Source organism: Oncorhynchus nerka, linkage group LG15 (assembly GCF_034236695.1).
Source record: "Oncorhynchus nerka isolate Pitt River linkage group LG15, Oner_Uvic_2.0, whole genome shotgun sequence".
Lineage (NCBI taxonomy): Eukaryota > Metazoa > Chordata > Actinopteri > Salmoniformes > Salmonidae > Oncorhynchus > Oncorhynchus nerka.
In genome coordinates, this window is record NC_088410.1 from 3,228,562 (window position 1) to 3,256,052 (window position 27,491).

General features: G+C 45.4%; 1 protein-coding gene across 1 annotated transcript in view; it reads right to left on the reverse strand.

The window, feature by feature from the left end:
- Positions 1-15,193: 15,193 nt before the first annotated feature.
- LOC135560301 (uncharacterized) overlaps positions 15,194-27,491 on the reverse strand; it is an 83,506-nt gene continuing 71,208 nt past the window's right edge. The window contains exons 4-8 of the mRNA XM_065002159.1: positions 23,745-23,908; positions 22,795-22,960; positions 20,789-20,980; positions 17,628-17,849; positions 15,194-15,356 (exon numbers count right to left, since the gene is read on the reverse strand). Of these exons, the coding sequence (XP_064858231.1) occupies positions 15,194-15,356; positions 17,628-17,849; positions 20,789-20,980; positions 22,795-22,960; positions 23,745-23,908 (907 nt within the window). The remainder of the gene's footprint in view (positions 15,357-17,627; positions 17,850-20,788; positions 20,981-22,794; positions 22,961-23,744; positions 23,909-27,491) is intronic.

Sequence of the window (27,491 nt, forward strand, 5' to 3'; positions counted from 1 at the left end):
GAACAGGAGCTCCACTATACTGTTGACCTGATATAAGAGGAACAGAGCTCCACTATACTGTTGATCTGATATAGAGGAACAGGGAGCTCCAATAAACTGTTGATCTGATATAAGAGGAACAGGAGCTCCACTAAACTGTTGACCTGATATAAGAGGAACAGGAGCTCCACTATACTGTTGACCTGATATAAGAGGAACAGGAGCTCCACTATACTGTTGATCTGATCTATAAGAGGAACAGGAGACTGTTGGATATAAACAGGAGCTCCACTATACTGTTGATCTGATATAAGAGGAACAGGAGCTCCACTATACTGTTGACCTGATATAAGAGGAACAGGAGCTCCACTATACTGTTGACCTGATATAAGAGGAACAGGAGCTCCACTATACTGTTGATCTGATATTCTATAAGAGGAACAGGAGCTCCACTAAACTGTTGATCTGATATAAGAGGAACAGGAGCTCCACTAAACTGTTGACCTGATATAAGAGGAACAGGAGCTCCACTATACTGTTGACCTGATATAAGAGGAACAGGAGCTCCACTATACTGTTGACCTGATATAAGAGGAACAGGAGCTCCACTATACTGTTGATCTGATATAAGAGGAACAGGAGCTCCACTATACTGTTGATCTGATATTCTATAAGAGGAACAGGAGCTATACTGTTGACTATACTGTTGACCTGATATAAGAGGAACAGGAGCTCCACTAAACTGTTGACCTGATATAAGAGGAACAGGAGCTCCACTATACTGTTGATCTGATATAAGAGGAACAGGAGCTCCACTATACTGTTGACCTGATATAAGAGGAACAGGAGCTCCACTACTGTTACTGTTGATCTGATATAAGAGGAACAGAGCTCCACTATACTGTTGACCTGATATAAGAGGAACAGGAGCTCCACTATACTGTTGATCTGATATAAGAGAACAGGAGCTCCACTATACTGTTGACCTGATATAAGAGGAACAGGAGCTCCACTATACTGTTGATCTGATATAAGAGGAACAGGAGCTCCACTATACTGTTGACCTGATATAAGAGGAACAGGACTGTTGATCTGATATAAGAGGGAGCTCCACTATACTGTTGACCTGATATAAGAGGAACAGGAGCTCCACTATACTGTTGACCTGATATAAGAGGAACAGGAGCTCCACTATACTGTTGACCTGATATAAGAGGAACAGGAGCTCCACTATACTGTTGACCTGATATAAGAGGAACAGGAGCTCCACTAAACTGTTGACCTGATATAAGAGGAACAGGAGCTCCACTATACTGTTGATCTGATATAAGAGGAACAGGAGCTCCACTATACTGTTGACCTGATATAAGAGGAACAGGAGCTCCACTAAACTGTTGACCTGATATTTTGTCAAATTTCTGCCCTGCTTGAGCTGCCCCTGGTCATCTGTATGTGCTGTTACTGTGAAGTGGAAACGTCTTGGAGCAACAACGGCTCAGCCGCGAAGTGGTAGGCCACTCAAACTCACAGGACGGGACCGCAGAGTGTGGAAAGTGAGTGGCACGTAAAAACCGTTTGTGCTCGATTGCAACACTCACTACTGAGTTCCCAACTGCCTCTGGAAGGGCAAGGGTTTCCATGGCAGAGCAGCCGCACACAAGGCTAAGATCATCATGCTCAATGCCAAGCGCCGGCTGGAGTGATGTAAAGCTCGTCCCCATTGGCCTGCGTGGTGTAAAGCTCGTCCCCATTGGCCTGAGTGGTGTAAAGCTCGTCCCCATTGGACTGTGGAGCGTTGGCCTGAGTGGTATAAAGCTAGTGCCCATTGGCCTGAGTGGTATAAAGCTAGTCCCCATTGGCCTGAGTGGTATAAAGCTAGTCCCCATTGGCCTGAGTGGTATAAAGCTAGTCCCCGTTGGCCTGAGTGGTGTAAAGCTCGTCCCCATTGGCCTGAGTGGTGTAAAGCTCGTCCCCATTGGCCTGAGTGGTGTAAAGCTCGTCCCCATTGGCCTGAGTGGTATAAAGCTCGTCCCCATTGGCCTGAGTGGTATAAAGCTCGCCCCCATTGGCCTGAGTGGTGTAAAGCTCGTCCCCATTGGCCTGTGAGCGTTGGTGGTGATAAAGCTCGTCCCCATTGGCCTGAGTGGTATAAAGCTCGTCCCCATTGGCCTGAGTGGTGTAAAGCTCGTCCCCATTGGCCTGAGTGGTATAAAGCTCGTCCCCATTGGCCTGAGTGGTATAAAGCTCGTCCCCATTGGCCTGAGTGGTGTAAAGCTCGTCCCCATTGGCCTGTGGAGCGTTGGCCTGAGTGATGTAAAGCTCGTCCCCATTGGCCTGAGTGGTGTAAAGCTAGTCCCCATTGGCCTGAGTGGTGTAAAGCTAGTCCCCATTGGCCTGAGTGGTGTAAAGCTAGTCCCCATTGGCCTGAGTGGTGTAAAGCTAGTCCCCATTGGCCTGAGTGGTGTAAAGCTAGTCCCCATTGGCCTGAGTGGTGTAAAAGTCCCCTGGCCTGGTGGTGTAAAGTCCCCATTGGCCTGAGTGGTGTAAAGCTCATTCCCATTGGACTGTGGAGCGTTGGCCTGAGTGGTGTAAAGCTCATCCCCATTGGCCTGAGTGGTGTAAAGCTCGTCCCCATTGGCCTGAGTGGTTGAAAGGGATTGGGGAAGGGTTAGCTAACATGCTAAGCAGTTAGTTGGCTAATGTTAGCTAGGCTAGGGGTTAAGGTTACATGTAGGAGTAAGGTTGAAAGGGATTGGGGAAGGGTTAGCTAACATGCTAAGCAGTTAGTTGGCTAATGTTAGCTAGGCTAGGGGTTAAGGTTACATGTAGGAGTAAGGTTGAAAGGGATTGGGGAAGGGTTAGCTAACATGCTAAGCATTTAGTTGGCTAATGTTAGCTAGGCTAGGGTTAAGGTTACATGTAGGAGTAAGGTTGAAAGGATTGGGGAAGGGTTAGCTAACATGCTAAGCAGTTAGTTGGCTAACGTTAGCTAGGCTAGGGTTAAGGTTACATGTAGGAGTAAGGTTGAAAGGGATTGGGGAAGGGTTAGCTAACATGCTACAGTTAGTTGGCTAATGTTAGCTAGGCTAGGGTTAAAGGTTACATGTAGGAGTAAGGTTGAAAGGGATTGGGGAAGGGTTAGCTAACATGCTAAGCAGTTAGTTGGCTAATGTTTAGCTAGGCTAGGGGTTAAGGTTACATGTAGAGTCAAGGTTGAAAGGATTGGGGAAGGGTTAGCTAACATGCTAAGCAGTTAGTTGGCTAACGTTAGCTAGGCTAGGGGTTAAGGTTACATTTAGGAGTCAAGTTAAAGGGGATAGGGGAAGGGTTTTGCTAACATGCTAAGCAGTTGTAAAGTAACAACAAAAACATGTAAGTAGTTGAAAAGATGACTGTGATTCGAACTCACAACCTTTGGGTTGCTAGGCGTTTGTGTTTACATCAATAAATGATCTCTTCTCTAGCCTTTCCTTTTTTTGTTTTGAGAGAGTAGAGGTTCCATCCTCCCTGGAGTAGGATCCTTTAGGGCTAAAGTAGTGGGATGGTGTAGGATCCTTTAGGGTTAAAGTAGTGGGTTGGTGTAGGATCCTATAGGGTTAAAGTAGTGGGATGGTGTAGGATCCTTTAGGGTTAAAGTAGTGGGATGGTGTTGGATCCTTTAGGGTTAAAGTAGTGGGTTGGTGTAGGATCCTATAGGGTTAAAGTAGTGGGATGGTGTTGGATCCTTTAGGGTTAAAGTAGTGGGATGGTGTAGGATCCTGTAGGGTTAAAGTAGTGGGATGGTGTAGGATCCTTTAGGGTTAAAGTAGTGGGATGGTGTAGGATCCTATAGGGTTAAAGTAGTGGGATGGTGTAGGATCCTATAGGGTTAAAGTAGTGGTATGGTGTAGGATCCTATAGGGTTAAAGTAGTGGGATGGTGTAGGATCCTTCAGGGTTAAAGTAGTGGTATGGGATGGTGTAGGATCCTTTAGGGTTAAAGTAGTGGGATGGTGTAGGATCCTTTAGGGTTAAAGTAGTGGGCTGGTGTAGGATCCTATAGGGTTAAAGTAGTGGGATGGTGTAGGATCCTTTAGGGTTAAAGTAGTGGGATGGTGTAGGATCCTATAGGGTTAAAGTAGTGGGATGGTGTAGGATCCTATAGGGTTAAAGTAGTGGGATGGTGTAGGATACTTTAGGGTTAAAGTAGTGGATGGTGTAGGATCCTATAGGGTTAAAGTAGTGGGATGGTGTAGGATCCTTTAGGGTTAAAGTAGTGGGATGGTGTAGGATCCTAGGGTTAAAGTAGTGGGATGGTGTAGGATCCTTTAGGGTTAAAGTAGTGGGATGGTGTAGGATCCTATAGGTTAAAGTAGTGGGATGGTGTAGGATCCTATAGGGTTAAAGTAGTGGGATGGTGTAGGATCCTATAGGGTTAAAGTAGTGGGCTGGTGTAGGATCCTATAGGGTTAAAGTAGTGGGATGGTGTAGGATCCTTCAGGGTTAAAGTAGTGGGATGGTGTAGGATCCTTTAGGGTTAAAGTAGTGGGATGGTGTTGGATCCTATAGGGTTAAAGTAGTGGTATGGGTTGGTGTAGGATCCTATAGGGTTAAAGTAGTGGGATGGTGTTGGATCCTTTAGGGTTAAAGTAGTGGGATGGGATGGTGTAGGATCCTATAGGGTTAGAGTAGTGGGATGGTGTAGGATCCTATAGGGTTAAAGTAGTGGGATGGTGTAGGATCCTATAGGGTTAAAGTAGTGGGCTGGTGTAGGATCCTATAGGGTTAAAGTAGTGGGATGGTGTAGGATCCTATAGGGTTAAAGTAGTGGGTTGGTGTAGGATCCTTTAGGGTTAAAGTAGTGGGATGGTGTAGGATCCTATAGGGTTAAAGTAGTGGGGTGGTGTAGGATCCTATAGGGTTAAAGGAGTGGGATGGTGTAGGATCCTTTAGGGTTAAAGTAGTGGGATGGTGTAGGATCCTATAGGGTTAAAGTAGTGGGATGGTGTAGGATACTTTAGGGTTAAAGTAGTGGGATGGTGTAGGATCCCATAGGGTTAAAGTAGTGGGATGGTGTAGGATCCTTTAGGGTTAAAGTAGTGGGATGGTGTAGGATCCTATAGGGTTAAAGTAGTGGGATGGTGTAGGATCCTTTAGGGTTAAAGTAGTGGGATGGTGTAGGATCCTATAGGGTTAAAGTAGTGGGATGGTGTAGGATCCTATAGGGTTAAAGTAGTGGGATGGTGTAGGATCCTATAGGGTTAAAGTAGTGGGCTGGTGTAGGATCCTATAGGGTTAAAGTAGTGGGATGGTGTAGGATCCTTCAGGGTTAAAGTAGTGGGATGGTGTAGGATCCTTTAGGGTTAAAGTAGTGGGATGGTGTTGGATCCTATAGGGTTAAAGTAGTGGTATGGGTTGGTGTAGGATCCTATAGGGTTAAAGTAGTGGGATGGTGTTGGATCCTTTAGGGTTAAAGTAGTGGGATGGGATGGTGTAGGATCCTATAGGGTTAAAGTAGTGGGATGGTGTAGGATCCTATAGGGTTAAAGTAGTGGGATGGTGTAGGATCCTATAGGGTTAAAGTAGTGGGCTGGTGTAGGATCCTATAGGGTTAAAGTAGTGGGATGGTGTAGGATCCTATAGGTTAAAGTAGTGGGTTGGTGTAGGATCCTTTAGGTTAAAGTAGTGGGATGGTGTAGGATCCTATAGGGTTAAAGTAGTGGGGTGGTGTAGGATCCTATAGGGTTAAAGGAGTGGGATGGTGTAGGATCCTTTAGGGTTAAAGTAGTGGGATGGTGTTGGATCCTATAGGGTTAAAGTAGTGGTATGGGTTGGTGTAGGATCCTATAGGGTTAAAGTAGTGGGATGGTGTTGGATCCTTTAGGGTTAAAGTAGTGGTATGGGTTGGTGTAGGATCCTATAGGGTTAAAGTAGTGGGTTGGTGTAGGATCCTTTAGGGTTAAAGTAGTGGGATGGTGTAGGATCCTATAGGGTTAAAGTAGTGGGGTGGTGTAGGATCCTATAGGGTTAAAGGAGTGGGATGGTGTAGGATCCTTTAGGGTTAAAGTAGTGGGATGGTGTAGGATCCTATAGGGTTAAAGTAGTGGGATGGTGTAGGATCCTATAGGGTTAAAGTAGTGGGATGGTGTTGGATCCCATAGGGTTAAAGTAGTGGGATGGTGTAGGATCCTATAGGGTTAAAGTAGTGGTATGGGTTGGTGTTGGATCCTTTAGGGTTAACGTAGTGGGATGGTGTAGGATCCCATAGGGCTAAATAGTGGGATGGTGTAGGATCCTATAGGGTTAAAGTAGTGGGATGGTGTAGGATCCTTTAGGGTTAAAGTAGTGGGATGGTGTAGGATCCTATAGGGTTAAAGTAGTGGGATGGTGTAGGATCCTATAGGGTTTAGGGATGGTGTAGGATCCTTTAGGTTAAAGTAGTGGGTTGGTGTAGGATCCTATAGGTTAAAGTAGTGGGATGGGTGTAGGATCCTTTAGGTTAAAGTAGTGGGATGGTGTAGGATCCTATAGGGTTAAAGTAGTGGGATGGGATGGTGTTGGATCCTTTAGGCTAAAGTAGTGGTATGGTGTAGGATCCTATAGGTTAAAGTAGTGGGGATGGTGTAGGATCCTTTAGGTTAAAGTAGTGGGATGGTGTAGGATCCTATAGGGTTAAAGTAGTGGTATGGGTTGGTGTAGGATCCTATAGGGTTAAAGTAGTGGGATGGTGTAGGATCCTTCAGGGTTAAAGTAGTGGGATGGTGTAGGATCCTATAGGGTTAAAGTAGTGGGATGGTGTAGGATCCTATAGGGTTAAAGTAGTGGGATGGGTGTAGGATCCTATAGGTTAAAGTAGTGGGATGGTGTAGGATCCTATAGGGTTAAAGTAGTGGGATGGTGTAGGATCCTATAGGGTTAAAGTAGTGGGATGGTGTAGGATCCTATAGGGTTAAAGTAGTGGGGTGGTGTAGGATCCTATAGGGTTAAAGTAGTGGGATGGAGTAGGATCCTTTAGGGTTAAAGTAGTGGTATGGTGTAGGATCCTATAGGGTTAAAGTAGTGGGGTGGTGTAGGATCCTATAGGGTTAAAGTAGTGGGATGGTGTTGGATCCTTCAGGGTTAAAGTAGTGGGATGGAGTAGGATCCTTTAGGGTTAAAGTAGTGGGATGGTGTAGGATCCTTTAGGGTTAAAGTAGTGGGGTGGTGTAGGATCCTATAGGGTTAAAGTAGTGGGATGGTGTAGGATCCTTTAGGGTTAAAGTAGTGGGATGGAGTAGGATCCTTTAGGGCTAAAGTAGTGGGATGTGATGGTGTGTTTTGGGGGGATAGTGTATAGCTGCAGGGTTAGATGGTGGTGCAATTTACATTTTTCCTCATTCCCGTTTTTTGGGGGATACCAAAATATGCCAAAACTGCACTCTGACCTGCGAAAGGCAGCAATATGCAATACAGCGTCTAGTCTGACGAAAAGTCACACGAAGAAGAAGAAGAACAAGGGTTCAGAGAGCAAGACCTGGACCTGATTGTGACAACAACAACAACAACAACAACAACAACATATAAGACCGTTTTGATAGTGGGAGTGTGACTATGTTAGCTTGCCCTTTAATTCAACAACAGTTTATGTTTTTAAGACCGTACTTACTGGTGTTAATCCGATCTCCTGTCTCTTCCTCTTCCAATGTGACAGTTATCTCTCCCTTCTCCTTCACTCCCAACACAGTAACCTCCTCTTCCTCTTTCACTGTAACATCCTGCTCTTCCTCTACTTTTGTTACTGTGACATCCTCCTCTTGATTCTCCTCTTTCACGACAACATTCAGCCACAGACCCTCTTTCTCCGTCCAGCAGACCTCCTCCTCTTCATCAGGAGGCGAGTAGCTTGGTGAACTCATGGTCGGGGATGAGGGCTAACAGTTAGCTAACAAGGCTAATGCTAACTTAACCAGCCAGCTACCGTTAGCTAACAAGGCTAATGCTAACTTAACCAGCCAGCTACCGTTAGCTAACTAATAACAATAACAACGTAAATATGCAATGAACTTATATAATTAGCTAGATTGACAGAAGTGTGTTCAAAACACAGTGGCTAATATACATTAAAGCGGGTTAATATTTCGGCTAGCAAGCTACCATGGTGGCTGACCCAGTTTCCAATGAACTATAAAATAACGTGGCTGGGTTGTCCCTAGTTACCACAGCCACAAAGTCGGGCATTAGCTTCGGTAAAAAAAAATTAAAAATGCAAATACAAATAGTAATTTTTATTTTTGGGTCTTAATTTAAAAGTTAGGGTTGGACATAAGGTTATTCATGTGGTTAAGATTAGGTTTAAATTGTTGTTTTTTTAAATCTGATTTTTAATTCGAATAGAGGTTGTAGAAATGGGCGTGGTTTATTTCTTTGTGACTGTGGTAACTAGTGTCGACCGAATAGCTTATTTTTGAAGAAGCGTCCGGTCTACTTGCGCCTGACTCTCGGGGAAGACCTGCCTGAAACACACACATCGCCGTCTGCTGACCGGAGTGTGTAACGCAGTTTGAGGGAAAGTTTTTTTTTTACATTTTCAAACAAAAAGTTAATCATTTTCTTCAACGATTTTATTTTCAAGAATTACATATACATATATATATATATATATAGAGGGAACCACAAAATTCAAATTGAACATTTTAGACTGGGATCGCTCCACACAGTCGACTCATTGCAGTTCTTTACGGAAGCCCTCTCTCAACACAGTAGCAGTTCTCTACGGAACCTCTAAAGCTACATTTTTAAATAATATGTAAAGTTATATGTAGAACCTAGTCCCCAAAGCCTGACATGTTGCATGTTATGAAGGTGGACTTGGTGGCGTTTATTGCATTGGTAAACAAGTGCACAGCGTAAACAGAGAGAAAACACATTTTTCTTGGATTTATCATTGTGAGTGCGACTGAGCGCATCACAGGGAATCCTGCCGATGAATGCTTCGTCCTGACCGGAAGCTGAGCCTGTGACACCTTAAAGTTGGTTAGAGTTCCGATATTCGCTAGACAGTCAGACCTTTAAACTTCGCAAACGATGTGACCGTCATACCTCAGGTTAGCCTCTGTTAGGAAAGACATTCCACAGGTATTTTCCCGATTACTCCCGAGTTTCATACTCACACGGCAAAACCTCAACCATTCTGGTGCATCGTCAAAAGCAACTAGTTTAGGGACCGTCAACAAAGTGCAAAGTCGATTGTCCATTATTCTTACTTAGAGGCATGTTGCATACTCTTGGGATTTCTCATACAATTATTCAAATTTGTAGATATATACACTACCAGCCAAATGTTTGGACACACCTACTCATTCAAGGGTTTTTCTTTATTTGTACTATGTTCTACATTGTAGAATAATAGTGAAGACATCAAAACTATGAGAACACATATGGAATCATGTAGTAACCAAAACAAGTGTTAAACAAATCTAAATATATTTTAGATTGTTCAAAGTAGCCACCCTTTGCCCTTGATAACAGAGTTGCACACTCTTGAGATTCTCTCAACCAGCTTCACCAGGAATTATTTGCCAACAGTCTTGGAAGGAATTCCCACATATGCTGAGTACTTGTTGGCTGCTTTTCCTTCAGTCTGCGGTCTAACTCATCCCAAGCCATCTCAATTGGGTTGAGGTCGGGGGATTGTGATGCAGCACTCCCTCACTCTCCTTCTTGGTCAAATAGTCCTTACACAGCCTGGAGGTGTGTTGGGTCATTGTCCATTTGAAAAACAAATGATAGTCCCACTAAGCCCAAACCAGATGGAATGGCATATAGCTGCAAAATACTGTGGTATCCATGCTGGTTAAGTGTGCCTTGAAATCGAAATAAGTCACTGATAGTGTCAACAGCAAAGCACCCCACACCATCACACCGCCTCCTCCATGCTTCACATTGGGAAATAGACATGCAGATATCATCCGTTCACCTCTGCATCTCACGAAGACACGGCGGTTGGAAAGGACAGATTTCCACCGGTCTAACGTTCATTGCTCGTGTTTCTTGGCCCAATCACCCCTACCTTGTCACAACACAACGGATTGGCTCAAACACATTAAGAAGGAAAGAAATTCCACAAATTAACTTTTAACAAGGCACACCTGTAAATTGAAATGCACCTCATGAAGCTGGTTGAGAGAATGCCAGGATTGTGCAAAGCTGTCATCAAGGCCAAGGGTGGCTACTTTGAAGAATTTAAAACATGACATATTTTTCAGTTCTATTTTTTGTTTCATCCGACCAGAGGATATTTCTCCAAAATGTACAATCTATGTCTCCATGTTCAAACCGCAGTCTGCCTTTTCTTATGGCTGTTCTGGAGCAGTGGCTTCGTTCTGGAGTAGTGGCTTCGTTCTGGAGCAGTGGCTTCGTTCTGGAGCAGTGGCTTCGTTCTGGAGCAGTGGCTTCGTTCTGGAGCAGTGGCTTCGTTTCTGGAGCAGTGGCTTCGTTCTGGAGCAGTGGCTTCATCTGGAGCAGTGGCTTCGTTCTGGAGCAGTGGCTTCGTTCTGGAGTAGTGGCTTCGTTTCTGGAGTAGTGGCTTCGTTCTGGAGCAGTGGCTTCGTTCTGGAGCAGTGGCTTCGTTCTGGAGCAGTGGCTTCGTTCTGGAGCAGTGGCTTCTTCCTTGCTGTTTCGCCTGGCAGGTTATGTCAACATGTTGATATAGGACTCGTTTTACTGTGGATATAGATACTTCTGTACCTGCTTCCTCCAGCATCTTCACAAGGTCCTTAGCTGTTGTTCTGGGATTGATTTTGCACTTTTCACACCAAAGTACGTTCATCTCTAGGAGACAGAACGGGTCTCCTTTCTGAGCAGTCGGCTGCGTCGTCCCATGGTGTTTATACTTGCAAACTATTGTTTGTACAGATGAATGTGGTACCTTCAGGCATTTGGATATTGCTCCCAAGGATGAACCAGATTTATGGAGGTCTACAATTTTTGGCTTATTTCTTTTGGTTTCCCCATGATGTCAAGCAAAGAGGCACCGAGTTTGAAGGTAGGCCTTGAAATACATCCACAGGTACACCTCCAATTGACTCAAATGTTGTCAATTAGCCTATCAGAAGCTTCTAAAGCTATGACATCATTTTCTGGAATTTTCCAAGCTGTTTAAAGGCACAGTCAACTTGGTGTATGTAATCTTCTGACCCCCAGGAATTGTGATACAGTGAATTATAAGTGAAATAATCTGTCTGTAAACAATTGTTGGAAAATTTATGTCATGCACAAAGTAGATGTCCTAACCGACTTGCCAAAACTATAGTTTAACAAGAAATTTGTGGAGTGGTTGAAAAACGTGGTATAATTGACTCCAACCAAAGTGTATGTAAACTTCTGACTTCAAATGTATGTGTACACACAAATATATACAGTATGCACATTTGCAAAAATATGTTGAGTCTTTACTAGGGGGCCACCTCTCTCAGCTTCATGACCACAGACAGATGTTGTCTTTACTAGGGGGCCACCTCTCTCAGCTTCATGACCACAGACAGATGTTGTCTTTACTAGGGGCCACCTCTCTCAGCTTCATGACCACAGACAGATGTTGTCTTTACTAGGGGCCACCTCTCTCAGCTTCATGACCACAGACAGATGATGTCTTTACTCGGGGCCACCTCTCTCAGCTTCATGACCACAGACAGATGTTGAGTCTTTACTAGGGGGCCACCTCTCTCAGCTTCATGACCACAGACAGATGTTGTCTTTACTCAGGGGCCACCTCTCTCAGCTTCATGACCACAGACATATGTTGAGTCTTTACTAGGGGGCCACCTCTCTCAGCTTCATGACCACAGACAGATGTTGAGTCTTTACTAGGGGGCCACCTCTCTCAGCTTCATGACCACAGACAGATGTTGTCTTTACTAGGGGCCACCTCTCTCAGCTTCATGACCACAGACAGATGTTGTCTTTACTAGGGGCCACCATGACCACAGACAGATGATGTCTTTACTAGGGGGCCACCTCTCTCAGCTTCATGACCACAGACAGATGTTGTCTTTACTAGGGGGCCACCTCTCTCAGCTTCATGACCACAGACAGATGATGTCTTTACTAGGGGGCCACCTCTCTCAGCTTCATGACCACAGACAGATGTTGAGTCTTTACTAGGGGGCCACCTCTCTCAGCTTCATGACCACAGACAGATGTTGTCTTTACTAGGGGGCCACCTCTCTCAGCTTCATGACCACAGACAGATGTTGTCTTTACTAGGGGCCACCTCTCTCAGCTTCATGACCACAGACAGATGTTGTCTTTACTCGGGGCCACCTCTCTCAGCTTCATGACCACAGACAGATGATGTCTTTACTAGGGGCCACCTCTCTCAGCTTCATGACCACAGACAGATGTTGTCTTTACTAGGGGGCCACCTCTCTCAGCTTCATGACCACAGACAGATGTTGAGTCTTTACTCAGGGGCCACCTCTCTCAGCTTCATGACCACAGACAGATGTTGAGTCTTTACTCAGGGGCCACCTCTCTCAGCTTCATGACCACAGACAGATGTTGAGTCTTTACTCAGGGGCCACCTCTCTCAGCTTCATGACCACAGACAGATGTTGAGTCTTTACTCAGGGGCCACCATGACCACAGACAGATGTTGAGTCTTTACTAGGGGGCCACCTCTCTCAGCTTCATGACCACAGACAGATGTTGTCTTTACTAGGGGGCCACCTCTCTCAGCTTCATGACCACAGACAGATGTTGTCTTTACTAGGGGCCACCTCTCTCAGCTTCATGACCACAGACAGATGTTGTCTTTACTCGGGGCCACCTCTCTCAGCTTCATGACCACAGACAGATGATGTCTTTACTAGGGGCCACCTCTCTCAGCTTCATGACCACAGACAGATGTTGTCTTTACTAGGGGGCCACCTCTCTCAGCTTCATGACCACAGACAGATGTTGAGTCTTTACTCAGGGGCCACCTCTCTCAGCTTCATGACCACAGACAGATGTTGAGTCTTTACTCAGGGGCCACCTCTCTCAGCTTCATGACCACAGACAGATGTTGAGTCTTTACTCAGGGGCCACCTCTCTCAGCTTCATGACCACAGACAGATGTTGAGTCTTTACTCAGGGGCCACCTCTCTCAGCTTCATGACCACAGACAGATGTTGAGTCTTTACTCAGGGGCCACCTCTCTCAGCTTCATGACCACAGACAGATGTTGAGTCTTTACTAGGGGCCACCTCTCTCAGCTTCATGACCACAGACAGATGTTGTCTTTACTCAGGGGCCACCTCTCTCAGCTTCTAGCTTCGTGACTACAGAGAGAGGGGAAATGTCAATCATTTCAAGCCTAGTTGAATACTCATGGACACGACTGACAACAATAACAAAACAGAATAAATTTATATTTTCTCTCTCTCACACACACACACACACACACACACACACACACACACACACACACACACACACACACACACACACACACACACACACACACACACACACACACACACACACACACAGAGACACACACATTACACACATTACACACATTACACACACACACACACACACACACACACACACATACCTTTCCTCTGTATAATCATGGGAAGGGCTACAGAATCAGTGTTAAGTTCAAGACAGCCAATAAGAGTGAGTCATGATTCAGTGATACCATTGACTGAGTGATTCAGTGAATCAGTGATACAGTTTATTCAGTGATTCAGTTATCCCGTTGACTCAGTGATTCAGTGAATCAGTGATACAGTTTATTCAGTGATTCAGTGATACAGTTTATTCAGTGAATCAGTGATACAGTTTATTCAGTGATTCAGTTATCCCGTTGACTGAGTGATTCAGCGATTCAGTGATAGTTTATTCAGTGATTCAGAGATACCATTGACTCAGTGACTCAGTGAATCAGTGATACAGTTTATTCAGTGATTCAGTTATCCCGTTGACTCAGTGATTCAGTGAATCAGTGATACAGTTTATTCAGTGACTCAGTGACTCAGTGACTCAGTGAATCAGTTTATTCAGTGATTCAGAGATACCATTGACTCAGTGACTCAGTGAATCAGTTTACTCAGTGATTCGGTTGTTCAACCCTTTCCTCACGACCGACTCCACTAAACGGTTCAGTGGTTGCTAGGCCGTCCAGCTCTTCTCCAGTTCCACCAGCTCCATACCTTCACAGTAGGACCGAGGACGCAGCGCCCTCACCTGGACAAACAAACAAACAACAGCTTACCATCTCTCTAACTCTTCCTCTGTCTCTTTCTGTCTCTCTCTCTTCTCCCTCTCTATCTCTACCTCTGTCTCTTTCTGTCTCTCTCTCTTCTCCCTCTCTATCTCTACCTCTGTCGCTCTTTCTCCCCTCTCTCTCTCTATCTGTCTCTTCTAACTCTCCCCCTCCAGCCCTAATAGGTGGTAATCTCTAGGTACCTCCCTCCTAATAGGTGGTAATCTCTAGGTACCTCCCTCCTAATAGGTGGTAATCTCTAGGTACCTCCCTCCTAATAGGTGGTAATCTCTAGGTACCTCCCTTCTAATAGGTTGTAATCTGTAGGTACCTCCCTCCTAATAGGTGGTAATCTGTAGGTACCTCCCTCCTAATAGGTGGTAATCTGTAGGTACCTCCCTCCTAATAGGTGGTAATCTCTAGGTACCTCCCTCCTAATAGGTTGTAATCTCTAGGTACCTCCCTTCTAATAGGTTGTAATCTCTAGGTACCTCCCTCCTAATAGGTTGTAATCTGTAGGTACCTCCCTCCTAATAGGTGGTAATCTGTAGGTACCTCCCTCCTAATAGGTGGTAATCTGTAGGTACCTCCCTCCTAATAGGTTGTAATCTCTAGGTACCTCCCTCCTAATAGGTGGTAATCTCTAGGTACCTCCCTCCTAATAGGTTGTAATCTCTAGGTACCTCCCTCCTAATAGGTGGTAATCTGTAGGTACCTCCCCCTAATAGGTGGTAATCTGTAGGTACCTCCTCCTAATAGGTGGTAATCTCTAGGTACCTCCCTCCTAATAGGTGGTAATCTCTAGGTACCTCCCTTCTAATAGGTTGTAATCTCTAGGTACCTCCCTCCTAATAGGTGGTAATCTGTAGGTACCTCCCTCCTAATAGGTGGTAATCTCTAGGTACCTCCTCCTAATAGATGGTAATCTGTAGGTACCTCCCTCCTAATAGGTGGTAATCTCTAGGTACCTCCCTCCTAATAGGTGGTAATCTGTAGGTACCTCCTCCTAATAGGTACCGGGTGGTTCTGTGTGTAGAGGATGGCAGGGGAAGGGTGTCCACTGGATGGGTTCTATGGGCCAGCTGCACACTGACAGGTCACTGGCTTTCCCAGAATCCAACACACACTCCGCCAGGCTGACCTCGCTGACCGCCCAGCCGTACTGGGAACTGGAGGGGAGAGGGAGGGAGGGGGAACCATGACAACGTTTTACTATAGTTCTAATCTCATACACCCGTGTTACAGTATGTGTGTGTTCTCTCTGTGTGTTCTCTCTGTGTGTGTTCTCTCTGTGTGTGTTCTCTGTGTGTGTTCTCTGTGTGTGTTCTCTGTGTGTGTTCTCTCTGTGTGTGTTCTCTCTGTGTGTGTTCTCTGTGTGTGTTCTCTCTGTGTGTGTGTTCTCTGTGTGTGTGTTCTCTGTGTGTGTGTTCTCTGTGTGTGTTCTCTCTGTGTGTGTTCTCTGTGTGTGTGTTCTCTCTGTGTGTGTATTCTCGTGTATTCTCTGTGTGTGTGTTCTCTCTGTGTGTGTGTTTCTCTGTGTGTGTATTCTCTGTGTGTGTGTTCTCTCTGTGTGTGTATTCTGTGTGTGTGTGTTCTGTGTGTGTATTCTGTGTGTGTATCTCTCTGTGTGTGTATTCTCTGTGTGTGTATTCTCTGTGTGTGTGTGTTCTCTCTGTGTGTGTGTTCTCTGTGTGTGTGTTCTATGTGTGTGTTCTCTGTGTGTGTTCTCTCTGTGTGTGTTCTCTCTGTGTTTTCTCTGTGTGTGTTCTCTCTGTGTTCTCTCTGTGTCTGTGTTCTCTCTGTGTGTGTATTCTCGTGTATTCTCTGTGTGTGTGTTCTCTCTGTGTGTGTTCTCTCTGTGTTCTCTGTGTGTGTGTTCTCTCTGTGTGTGTGTTCTCTCTGTGTGTGTATTCTCTGTGTGTGTGTTCTATGTGTGTGTATTCTCTGTGTGTGTGTTCTCTCTGTGTGTGTATTCTCTGTGTGTGTGTTCTATGTGTGTGTATTCTCTGTGTGTGTATTCTCTCTGTGTGTGTATTCTCTGTGTGTGTATTCTCTGTGTGTGTGTGTTCTCTCTGTGTGTGTGTTCTCTGTGTGTGTGTTCTATGTGTGTGTTCTCTGTGTGTGTGTGTTCTCTCTGTGTGTGTGTTCTCTGTGTGTGTGTTCTATGTGTGTGTTCTCTGTGTGTGTATTCTCTGTGTGTGTGTTCTCTCTGTGTGTGTGTTCTATGTGTGTGTGTTCTATGTGTGTGTTCTCTCTGTGTTTTCTCTGTGTGTGTTCTCTCTGTGTGTGTGTTCTCTGTGTGTGTGTTCTATGTGTGTGTTCTCTGTGTGTGTGTTCTATGTGTGTGTTCTCTGTGTGTGTTCTCTCTGTGTTTTCTCTGTGTGTTCTCTCTGTATTCTCTCTGTGTGTGTTTTCTCTGTGTGTGTGTTCTCTCTGTGTGTGTTCTCTGTGTGTGTATTCTCTCTGTGTGTGTGTTCTCTGTGTGTGTATTCTCTCTGTGTGTGTATTCTCTGTGTGTGTATTCTCTCTGTGTGTGTATTCTCTGTGTGTGTATTCTCTGTGTGTGTATTCTCTGTGTGTGTGTGTTCTCTCTGTGTGTGTATTCTCTGTGTGTGTATTCTCTGTGTGTGTGTGTTCTCTGTGTGTGTGTGTTCTCTGTGTGTGTATTCTCTCTCTGTGTGTGTGTGTTCTCTGTGTGTGTGTTCTCTGTGTGTGTGTGTTCTCTGTGTGTGTGTATTCTCTGTGTGTGTGTGTTCTCTCTGTGTGTGTGTTCTCTGTGTGTGTATTCTCTCTCTGTGTGTGTGTGTTCTCTGTGTGTGTATTCTCTCTGTGTGTGTATTCTCTGTGTGTGTATTCTCTGTGTGTGTGTGTTCTCTCTGTGTGTGTGTTCTCTGTGTGTGTATTCTCTCTGTGTGTGTGTGTTCTCTGTGTGTGTGTTCTCTGTGTGTGTGTGTTCTCTCTGTGTGTGTGTTCTCTGTGTGTGTGTTCTCTGTGTGTGTATTCTCTGTGTGTGTATTCTCTGTGTGTGTGTGTTTCTCTGTGTGTGTATTCTCTGTGTGTGTATTCTCTGTGTGTGTGTGTTCTCTGTGTGTGTGTGTTCTCTGTGTGTGTTCTCTCTGTGTGTGTTCTCTGTGTGTGTGTGTTCTCTGTGTGTGTGTTCTCTGTGTGTGTATTCTCTGTGTGTGTGTTCTCTCTGTGTGTGTTCTCTGTGTGTATTCTCTCTCTGTGTGTGTGTGTTCTCTGTGTGTGTATTCTCTCTGTGTGTGTATTCTCTGTGTGTGTATTCTCTGTGTGTGTGTTCTCTCTGTGTGTGTGTTCTCTGTGTGTGTATTCTCTCTCTGTGTGTGTGTGTTCTCTGTGTGTGTGTTCTCTGTGTGTGTGTGTTCTCTCTGTGTGTGTGTTCTCTCTGTGTGTGTGTTCTCTCTGTGTGTGTCACCAACTTGTGTGGGTAGACGGTGTTGAGGTGTGTTCCATTGCTAGGGCAGGTGGAGGCCAGGGACAGCGTATCGTCGTGGTAACAGCAGGTGCGGTCGAGTGCCCTCCGGTGTAGCAACTCGTCGGAGCGGGTGAAGACGGGGTTATCCAACGAGTCAGCTGATCCACCAACGGACCGCCCCCAGAAACGACCTGACAGCTCGTCAAAGTGGTTGAACCTACGGTAGCTAACACGCACGCACGCACGCACACGCACACGCACACACACGCACGCACGCACACGCACAAAGGTCAATAAACCAGGTTATGTTATGATATCTATGACAAACACACACACACACACACACACACACATACACACACACACACTCCCTCTATCGGAAGGGAGACGCCCGTGTTTTCACACCAGAAACAGGAAGTCAGGTTGGACAGGAAGTGCGATGCCAGGAAACAGAGAGGGTCAGTAGAGTTGTTTCTGAAGTAACTTTAGAACCTGGTAGTGGATCAGAGAGAGAGACAGTACCAACCAGAACAGAGATGGGTTGGATCAGAGAGAGACAGTACCAACCAGAACAGAGATGGGTTGGATCAGAGAGAGACAGTACCAACCAGAACAGAGATGGGTTGGATCAGAGAGAGACAGTACCAACCAGAACAGAGATGGGTTGGATCAGAGAGAGAGACAGTACCAACCAGAACAGAGATGGGTTGGATCAGAGAGAGACAGTACCAACCAGAACAGAGATGGGTTGGATCAGAGAGAGACAGTACCAACCAGAACAGAGATGGGTTGGATCAGAGAGAGAGACAGTACCAACCAGAACAGAGATGGGTTGGATCAGAGAGAGAGACAGTACCAACCAGAACAGAGATGGGTTGGATCAGAGAGAGACAGTACCAACCAGAACAGAGATGGGTTGGATCAGAGAGAGACAGTACCAACCAGAACAGAGATGGGTTGGATCAGAGAGAGAGACAGTACCAACCAGAACAGAGATGGGTTGGATCAGAGAGAGACAGTACCAACCAGAACAGAGATGGGTTGGATCAGAGAGAGACAGTACCAACCAGAACAGAGATGGGTTGGATCAGAGAGAGAGACAGTACCAACCAGAACAGAGATGGGTTGGATCAGAGAGAGAGACAGTACCAACCAGAACAGAGATGGGTTGGATCAGAGAGAGACAATACCAACCAGAACAGAGATGGGTTGGATCAGAGAGAGACAGTACCAACCGGAACAGAGATGGGTTGGATCAGAGAGAGAGACAGTACCAACCAGAACAGAGATGGGTTGGATCAGAGAGAGAGACAGTACCAACCAGAACAGAGATGGGTTGGATCAGAGAGAGACAATACCAACCAGAACAGAGATGGGTTGGATCAGAGAGAGACAGTACCAACCAGAACAGAGATGGGTTGGATCAGAGAGACAGTACCAACCAGAACAGAGATGGGTTGGATCAGAGAGAGAGACAGTACCAACCAGAACAGAGATGGGTTGGATCAGAGAGACAGTACCAACCAGAACAGAGATGGGTTGGATCAGAGAGAGACAGTACCAACCAGAACAGAGATGGGTTGGATCAGAGAGAGACAGTACCAACCAGAACAGAGATGGGTTGGATCAGAGAGAGAGACAGTACCAACCAGAACAGAGATGGGTTGGATCAGAGAGAGACTATAATAATAATAATAATATAATAATTTTGCACGCCCAATTTTTCAGTTTTTGATTTGTTAAAACAGTTTGAAATATCCAATAAATGTCGTTCCACTTCATGATTGTGTCCCACTTGTTGTTGATTCTTCACAAAAAAATACAGTTTTATATCTTTACGTTTGAAGCCTGAAATGTGGCAAAAGGTCGCAAAGTTCAAGGGGGCCGAATACTTTGGGTGTGTGGTGTGGTGGGTGGGTGTTGTGTGTGTGGTGTGGTGTGTGTGGTGTGGTGTGTGTGGTGTGGTGGGTGTGGTGTGGTGTGTGTGGTGTGGGGTGTTGGTGTGGTGTGGTGTGTGGTGTGTGTGGGTGTGTGTGTGTGTGTGGGGTAGGGTGTTGGGTGTGGTGTGGTGTGTGGTGTGGTGTGTGTGGGGGTTGGGTGTGGTGGTGTGGTGTGGTGTGTGGTGTGGGTGTGTGGTGTGGTGTGTGTGTGTGGGGGGGGGTGGGTGTGGGTGGTGTGGTGTGGTGTGGGGGTTGGGTGTGTGTGGTGTGTGGTGTGGTGTGTGGTGTGGTGTGGTGTGTGTGTGTGTGGGGTGGGGTGTGGGTGGTGTGGTGTGTGTGTGTGTGTGGGGTGTGGGTGTGGTGTGGGTGTGGTGTGGTGTGTGTGTGGTGTTTGTGGTGTGGTTGTGGTGTGGTGTGGGTGTGTGGTGTGGTGTGTGTGTGTGGGTGGTGTTGGGTGTGTGTGGTGTGGTGTGTGTGTGTGTGTGTGGGGTGGGTGTGTGGGTGTGGTGTGTGGTGTGTGTGTGGTGGTTGGGTGTGTGGTGTGTGTGGTGTGTGTGGTGTGTGTGTGTGGGTGTGTGTGTGTGTGTGTGGGGTGGGGTGTGTGTGGTGTGTGGTGTGTGTGTGGGTGTGGTGTGGGTGTGGTGTGTGTTGGTGTGTGTGGTGTGTGTGTGTGTGTGTGGTGTGTGTGGTGTGGTGTGTGTGGGTGTGGTGGGGTGTGTGTGTGGTGTGGTGTGTGTGGGGGTGGGTGTGGTGGTGTGGTGTGGTGGGTGGTGGGTGTGTGGTGTGGTGTGGTGTGGTGGTGTGTGTGTGGTGTGGTGTGTGTGTGTGGTGTGTGTGGTGTGGTGTGGTGGTGGGTGTGGTGTGTGGTGTGTGGTGTGTGTGGTGTGGTGTGTGGTGGGTGTAGTGTGGTGTGGTGTGGTGGTGTGTGTGGTGTGGGTGTGTGTGTGTGGTGGTGTGGTGTGGTGGTGTGTGGTGTGTGTGGTGTGTGTGGTGTGTGGTGGTGTGTGGTGTGGTGGGTGTGGTGTGGTGTGTGGTGGTGTGGTGTGTGTGTGTGGTGTGTGTGTGGTGTGGTGTGTGGTGTGGTGGTGGTGTGGTGTGTGGTGTGGTGGTGTGTGTGTGGTGTGGTGTGTGGTGTGTGGTGTGTGGTGTGGTGTGGTGGGTGTGGTGGTGTGGTGTGGTGGTGTGGTGGGTGTGGTGTAGTGTGGTGTGGTGGTGTGGTGGGTACCTGCTGCGTGTCTGGTCTACTTTAGTCTTTATCAACATGGCTCTGTATCGTCGCACCGCCAGCCAGGCCACGGCGCCAATCAGTGTAACTATGGCAACCAGCACACCAAGGCACGCCCCCACCAGCCGCTGCTGCGTCATCCTCACGTCACAACGACGACCCATGAACCAGAAATGATCCCCCACAGGGCACCTGGAGAGAGAGAGAGAGAACACCTGGAGAGAGAGACAGAGCACCTGGAGAGAGAGACAGAGCACCTGGAGAGAGAGACAGAGCACCTGGAGAGAGACAGAGCACCTGGAGAGAGAGAGAACACCTGGAGAGAGAGACAAAGCACATGGAGAGAGAGACAGAGCACATGGAGAGAGAGACAGAGCACCTGGAGAGAGAGACAGAGCACATGGAGAGAGAGACAGAGCACATGGAGAGAGAGACAGAGCACCTGGAGAGAGAGAGAACACCTGGAGAGAGAGACAGAGCACCTGGAGAGAGATACAGAGCACCTGGAGAGAGAGACAGAGCACCTGGAGAGAGACAGAGCACCTGGAGAGAGAGAGAACACCTGGAGAGAGATACAGAGCACCTGGAGAGAGAGACGGAGCACCTGGAGAGAGAGAGAGAGAGAGAACACCTGGAGAGAGAGACAGAGCACCTGGAGAGAGAGACAGAGCACCTGGAGAGAGAGACAGAGCACCTGGAGAGAGAGACAGAGCACCTGGAGAGAGAGAGAGAGAACACCTGGAGAGAGAGACAGAGCACCTGGAGAGAGAGACAGAGCACCTGGAGAGAGAGAGAACACCTGGAGAGAGAGAGACAGAGCACCTGGAGAGAGAGACAGAGCACCTGGAGAGAGAGACAGAGCACCTGGAGAGAGAGACAGAGCACATGGAGAGAGAGAGAGAGAACACCTGGAGAGAGATACAGAGCACCTGGAGAGAGACAGAGCACCTGGAGAGAGACAAAGCACCTGGAGAGAGAGAGAACACCTGGAGAGAGATACAGAGCACCTGGAGAGAGAGACAGAGCACCTGGAGAGAGAGACAGAGCACCTGGAGAGAGAGAGAACACCTGGAGAGAGATACAGAGCACCTGGAGAGAGAGACAGAGCACCTGGAGAGAGAGACAGAGCACCTGGAGAGAGAGACAGAGCACCTGGAGAGAGAGAGAGCACCTGGAGAGAGAGACAGAGCACCTGGAGAGAGAGACAGAGCACCTGGAGAGAGAGACAGAGCACCTGGAGAGGGAGAGAGCACCTGGAGAGAGAGAGAGAGCACCTGGAGAGAGAGACAGAGCACCTGGAGAGAGAGACAGAGCACCTGGAGAGGGAGAGAGCACCTGGAGAGAGAGAGAATACCTGGAGAGAGACGGAGCACCTGGAGAGAGAGACAGAGCACCTGGAGACAGAGAGAGCACCTGGAGAGAGAGAGCGAGAGAGAGAGAGAGACAGAGCACCTGGAGAGAGACAGAGAGAGCACCTGGAGAGAGACAGAGCACCTGGAGAGAGAGACAGAGCACCTGGAGAGAGAGACAGAGCACCTGGAGAGAGACAGAGAGAGCACCTGGAGAGAGACAGAGCACCTGGAGAGAGAGACAGAGCACCTGGAGAGAGAGACAGAGCACCTGGAGAGAGAGAGAGCACCTGGAGAGAGAGAGAGCACCTGGAGAAAGAGAGAGCACCTGGAGAGAGATACAGAGCACCTGGAGAGAAAGACAGCACCTGGAGAGAGAGACAGAGCGCCTGGAGAGAGAGAGAGCGAGACAGAGCACCTGGAGAGAGACACAGAGCACCTGGAGAGAGAGAGCGGCAGAGAGAGAGAGACACAGAGCACCTGGAGAGAAGGAGAGAGAGAGACAGCGACAGGGAACCTGGAGAGACACTATCTTTCAATATATACATTTATTAGCATGTCTTGTGATGTCTGTGTTTACTGTGTGTGTGTGTGTGTGTGTGTGTGTGTGTGTGTGTGTGTGTGTGTGTGTGTGTGTGTGTGTGTGTGTGTTCTTACTGGCAGAGGGGTGGTTGGTGAGGGTGGTGGGTACAGATGCCCTGGTTGTGACAGTAGTCAGAGTGACAGACCGAGGAACAGACGGCCATGTGACCTGGTCTGGACAAACACTCAAAACCTGCTGCAGGGCAGTTGAACAACCACAAGCACACATCATCCTGCACACCTGGGGGAGGAGGAGAGGGAGAGAGAAGGAGAGAACGGAGAGGGAGGGAGAGAGGAGAGAGAAGGAGAGAACGGAGAGGGAGAGAGGGAACGAGAGAACGGAGAGGGAGAGGGAGAGGAGAGAGGGAGAGAGGAAGAGAGGGAAGGAGAGAACGGAGAGAGGGAGAGAGGGAGAGAGGGAAGGAGAGAACGGAGAGAGAGGAGAGAGGGAGAGAGGGAAGGAGAGAGAGAGAGGAGAGAGAAGAGAGGGAGAGAGGAGGAGAGAGAAGAGAGGGAAGGAAAGAACGGAGAGAGAGGGAGAGAGAACGGAGAGAGAGAGGAGAGAAGAGAGGGAAGGAGAGAGCGGAGAGGGAGAGGATGAGATAAGAAGAGAGGGAGGGAGAGAAAGGAGGGAACGAGAGAACGGTGAGGGAGAGGAGAGAGGGAGAGAGGAAGAGAGGGAAGGAGAGAACGGAGAGAGGGAGAGAGAAGAAAGGGAAGGAGAGAACAGAGAGGGAGATTGAGAAGAAAGAGGAGGAGAGAAGAGAGGGAAGGAGAAAAAGGAGAGGGGAAAAGGAGAGAAGAAGAGAGAGATTTTTTAACAAAAAGCTTTGACCAAAAAGCTAATTAATAGTTGAACAGTTCTGAGGATCTGGAGAACTCAAACAGGGCAGGCTTTGGTTACAGCCCAGCACTAACCCACCCAATTACACCGAGCAAGGCCTTGATGAGCAGTTCATTGGTTGAGCGGTATTAGTGCTGGGCTAAAACAAAACCTTGCACCGTCTGGCAGACCCCTGACTCACCTCCCACAGTGACGTTCGTAACCTTTGACCCTCTGACGCTCCGCCCCTCTCTGACAGCCTGGGCCAATCCGGTCCGTTCCAGCAGAGACCCCGCTCCTGATACGCCCAGCCAGGCCAACGCTCCCGAGGTCCTAAACACCACCACACTCTGCACCGCTTGACCGCTAGAGGACAGTTTAATATATTAATCACACTCTGTACCACTAGAGGTTTAATATATTAATCACACTCTGTACCACTAGAGGACAGTTTAATATATTAATCACACTCTGTACCTCTAGAGGTTTAATATATTAATCACACTCTGTACCTCTAGAGGTTTAATATATTAATCACACTCTGTACCTCTAGAGGTTTAATATATTAATCACACTCTGTACCACTAGAGGACAGTTTAATATATTAATCACACTCTGTACCTCTAGAGGTTTAATATATTAATCACACTCTGTACCACTAGAGGTTTAATATATTAATCACACTGTACCACTAGAGGTTTAATATATTAATCACACTCTGTACCTCTAGAGGTTTAATATATTAATCACACTCTGTACCTCTAGAGGTTTAATATATTAATCACACTCTGTACCTCTAGAGGACAGTTTAATATATTAATCACACTCTGTACCACTAGAGACAGTTTAATATATTAATCACACTCTGTACTCTAGAGGTTTAATATATTAATCACACTCTGTACCACTAGAGGTTTAATATATTAATCACACTCTGTACCACTAGAGGTTTAATATATTAATCACACTCTGTACCTCTAGAGGTTTAATATATTAATCACACTCTGTACCACTAGAGGTTTAATATATTAATCACACTCTGTACCACTAGAGGTTTAATATATTAATCACACTCTGTACCTCTAGAGGACAGTTTAATATATTAATCACACTCTGTACCTCTAGAGGTTTAATATATTAATCACACTCTGTACCACTAGAGGTTTAATATATTAATCACACTCTGTACCTCTAGAGGTTTAATATATTAATCACACTCTGTACCACTAGAGGTTTAATATATTAATCACACTCTGTACCTCTAGAGGACAGTTTAATATATTAATCACACTCTGTACCTCTAGAGGTTTAATATATTAATCACACTCTGTACCACTAGAGGTTTAATATATTAATCACACTCTGTACCACTAGAGGTTTAATATATTAATCACACTCTGTACCTCTAGAGGTTTAATATATTAATCACACTCTGTACCACTAGAGGTTTAATATATTAATCACACTCTGTACCTCTAGAGGACAGTTTAATATATTAATCACACTCTGTACCACTAGAGGTTTAATATATTAATCACACTCTGTACCACTAGAGGTTTAATATATTAATCACACTCTGTACCACTAGAGGTTTAATATATTAATCACACTCTGTACCTCTAGAGGTTTAATATATTAATCACACTCTGTACCACTAGAGGACAGTTTAATATATTAATCACACTCTGTACCTCTAGAGGTTTAATATATTAATCACACTCTGTACCTCTAGAGGACAGTTTAATATATTAATCACACTCTGTACCTCTAGAGGACAGTTTAATATATTAATCACACTCTGTACCTCTAGAGGTTTAATATATTAATCACACTCTGTACCACTAGAGGTTTAATATATTAATCACACTCTGTACCTCTAGAGGTTTAATATATTAATCACACTCTGTACCTCTAGAGGTTTAATATATTAATCACACTCTGTACCTCTAGAGGTTTAATATATTAATCACACTCTGTACCTCTAGAGGACAGTTTAATATATTAATCACACTCTGTACCTCTAGAGGTTTAATATATTAATCACACTCTGTACCTCTAGAGGTTTAATATATTAATCACACTCTGTACCTCTAGAGGTTTAATATATTAATCACACTCTGTACCTCTAGAGGTTTAATATATTAATCACACTCTGTACCTCTAGAGGTTTAATATATTAATCACACTCTGTACCACTAGAGGACAGTTTAATATATTAATCACACTCTGTACCTCTAGAGGTTTAATATATTAATCACACTCTGTACCACTAGAGGTTTAATATATTAATCACACTCTGTACCACTAGAGGTTTAATATATTAATCACACTCTGTACCTCTAGAGGACAGTTTAATATATTAATCACACTCTGTACCTCTAGAGGACAGTTTAATATATTAATCACACTCTGTACCACTAGAGGTTTAATATATTAATCACACTCTGTACCACTAGAGGTTTAATATATTAATCACACTCTGTACCTCTAGAGGTTTAATATATTAATCACACTCTGTACCACTAGAGGACAGTTTAATATATTAATCACACTCTGTACCACTAGAGGTTTAATATATTAATCACACTCTGTACCACTAGAGGTTTAATATATTAATCACACTCTGTACCACTAGAGGACAGTTTAATATATTAATCACACTCTGTACCTCTAGAGGACAGTTTAATATATTAATCACACTCTGTACCACTAGAGGTTTAATATATTAATCACACTCTGTACCACTAGAGGTTTAATATATTAATCACACTCTGTACCACTAGAGGTTTAATATATTAATCACACTCTGTACCACTAGAGGTTTAATATATTAATCACACTCTGTACCACTAGAGGTTTAATATATTAATCACACTCTGTACCACTAGAGGTTTAATATATTAATCACACTCTGTACCACTAGAGGTTTAATATATTAATCACACTCTGTACCTCTAGAGGACAGTTTAATATATTAATCACACTCTGTACCTCTAGAGGACAGTTTAATATATTAATCACACTCTGTACCTCTAGAGGTTTAATATATTAATCACACTCTGTACCACTAGAGGACAGTTTAATATATTAATCACACTCTGTACCTCTAGAGGTTTAATATATTAATCACACTCTGTACCACTAGAGGACAGTTTAATATATTAATCACACTCTGTACCTCTAGAGGTTTAATATATTAATCACACTCTGTACCACTAGAGGTTTAATATATTAATCACACTCTGTACCTCTAGAGGTTTAATATATTAATCACACTCTGTACCACTAGAGGTTTAATATATTAATCACACTCTGTACCACTAGAGGTTTAATATATTAATCACACTCTGTACCTCTAGAGGACAGTTTAATATATTAATCACACTCTGTACCTCTAGAGGTTTAATATATTAATCACACTCTGTACCTCTAGAGGACAGTTTAATATATTAATCACACTCTGTACCTCTAGAGGTTTAATATATTAATCACACTCTGTACCACTAGAGGTTTAATATATTAATCACACTCTGTACCTCTAGAGGTTTAATATATTAATCACACTCTGTACCTCTAGAGGTTTAATATATTAATCACACTCTGTACCACTAGAGGTTTAATATATTAATCACACTCTGTACCTCTAGAGGACAGTTTAATATATTAATCACACTCTGTACCTCTAGAGGTTTAATATATTAATCACACTCTGTACCACTAGAGGTTTAATATATTAATCACACTCTGTACCACTAGAGGTTTAATATATTAATCACACTCTGTACCTCTAGAGGTTTAATATATTAATCACACTCTGTACCACTAGAGGTTTAATATATTAATCACACTCTGTACCTCTAGAGGACAGTTTAATATATTAATCACACTCTGTACCACTAGAGGTTTAATATATTAATCACACTCTGTACCTCTAGAGGTTTAATATATT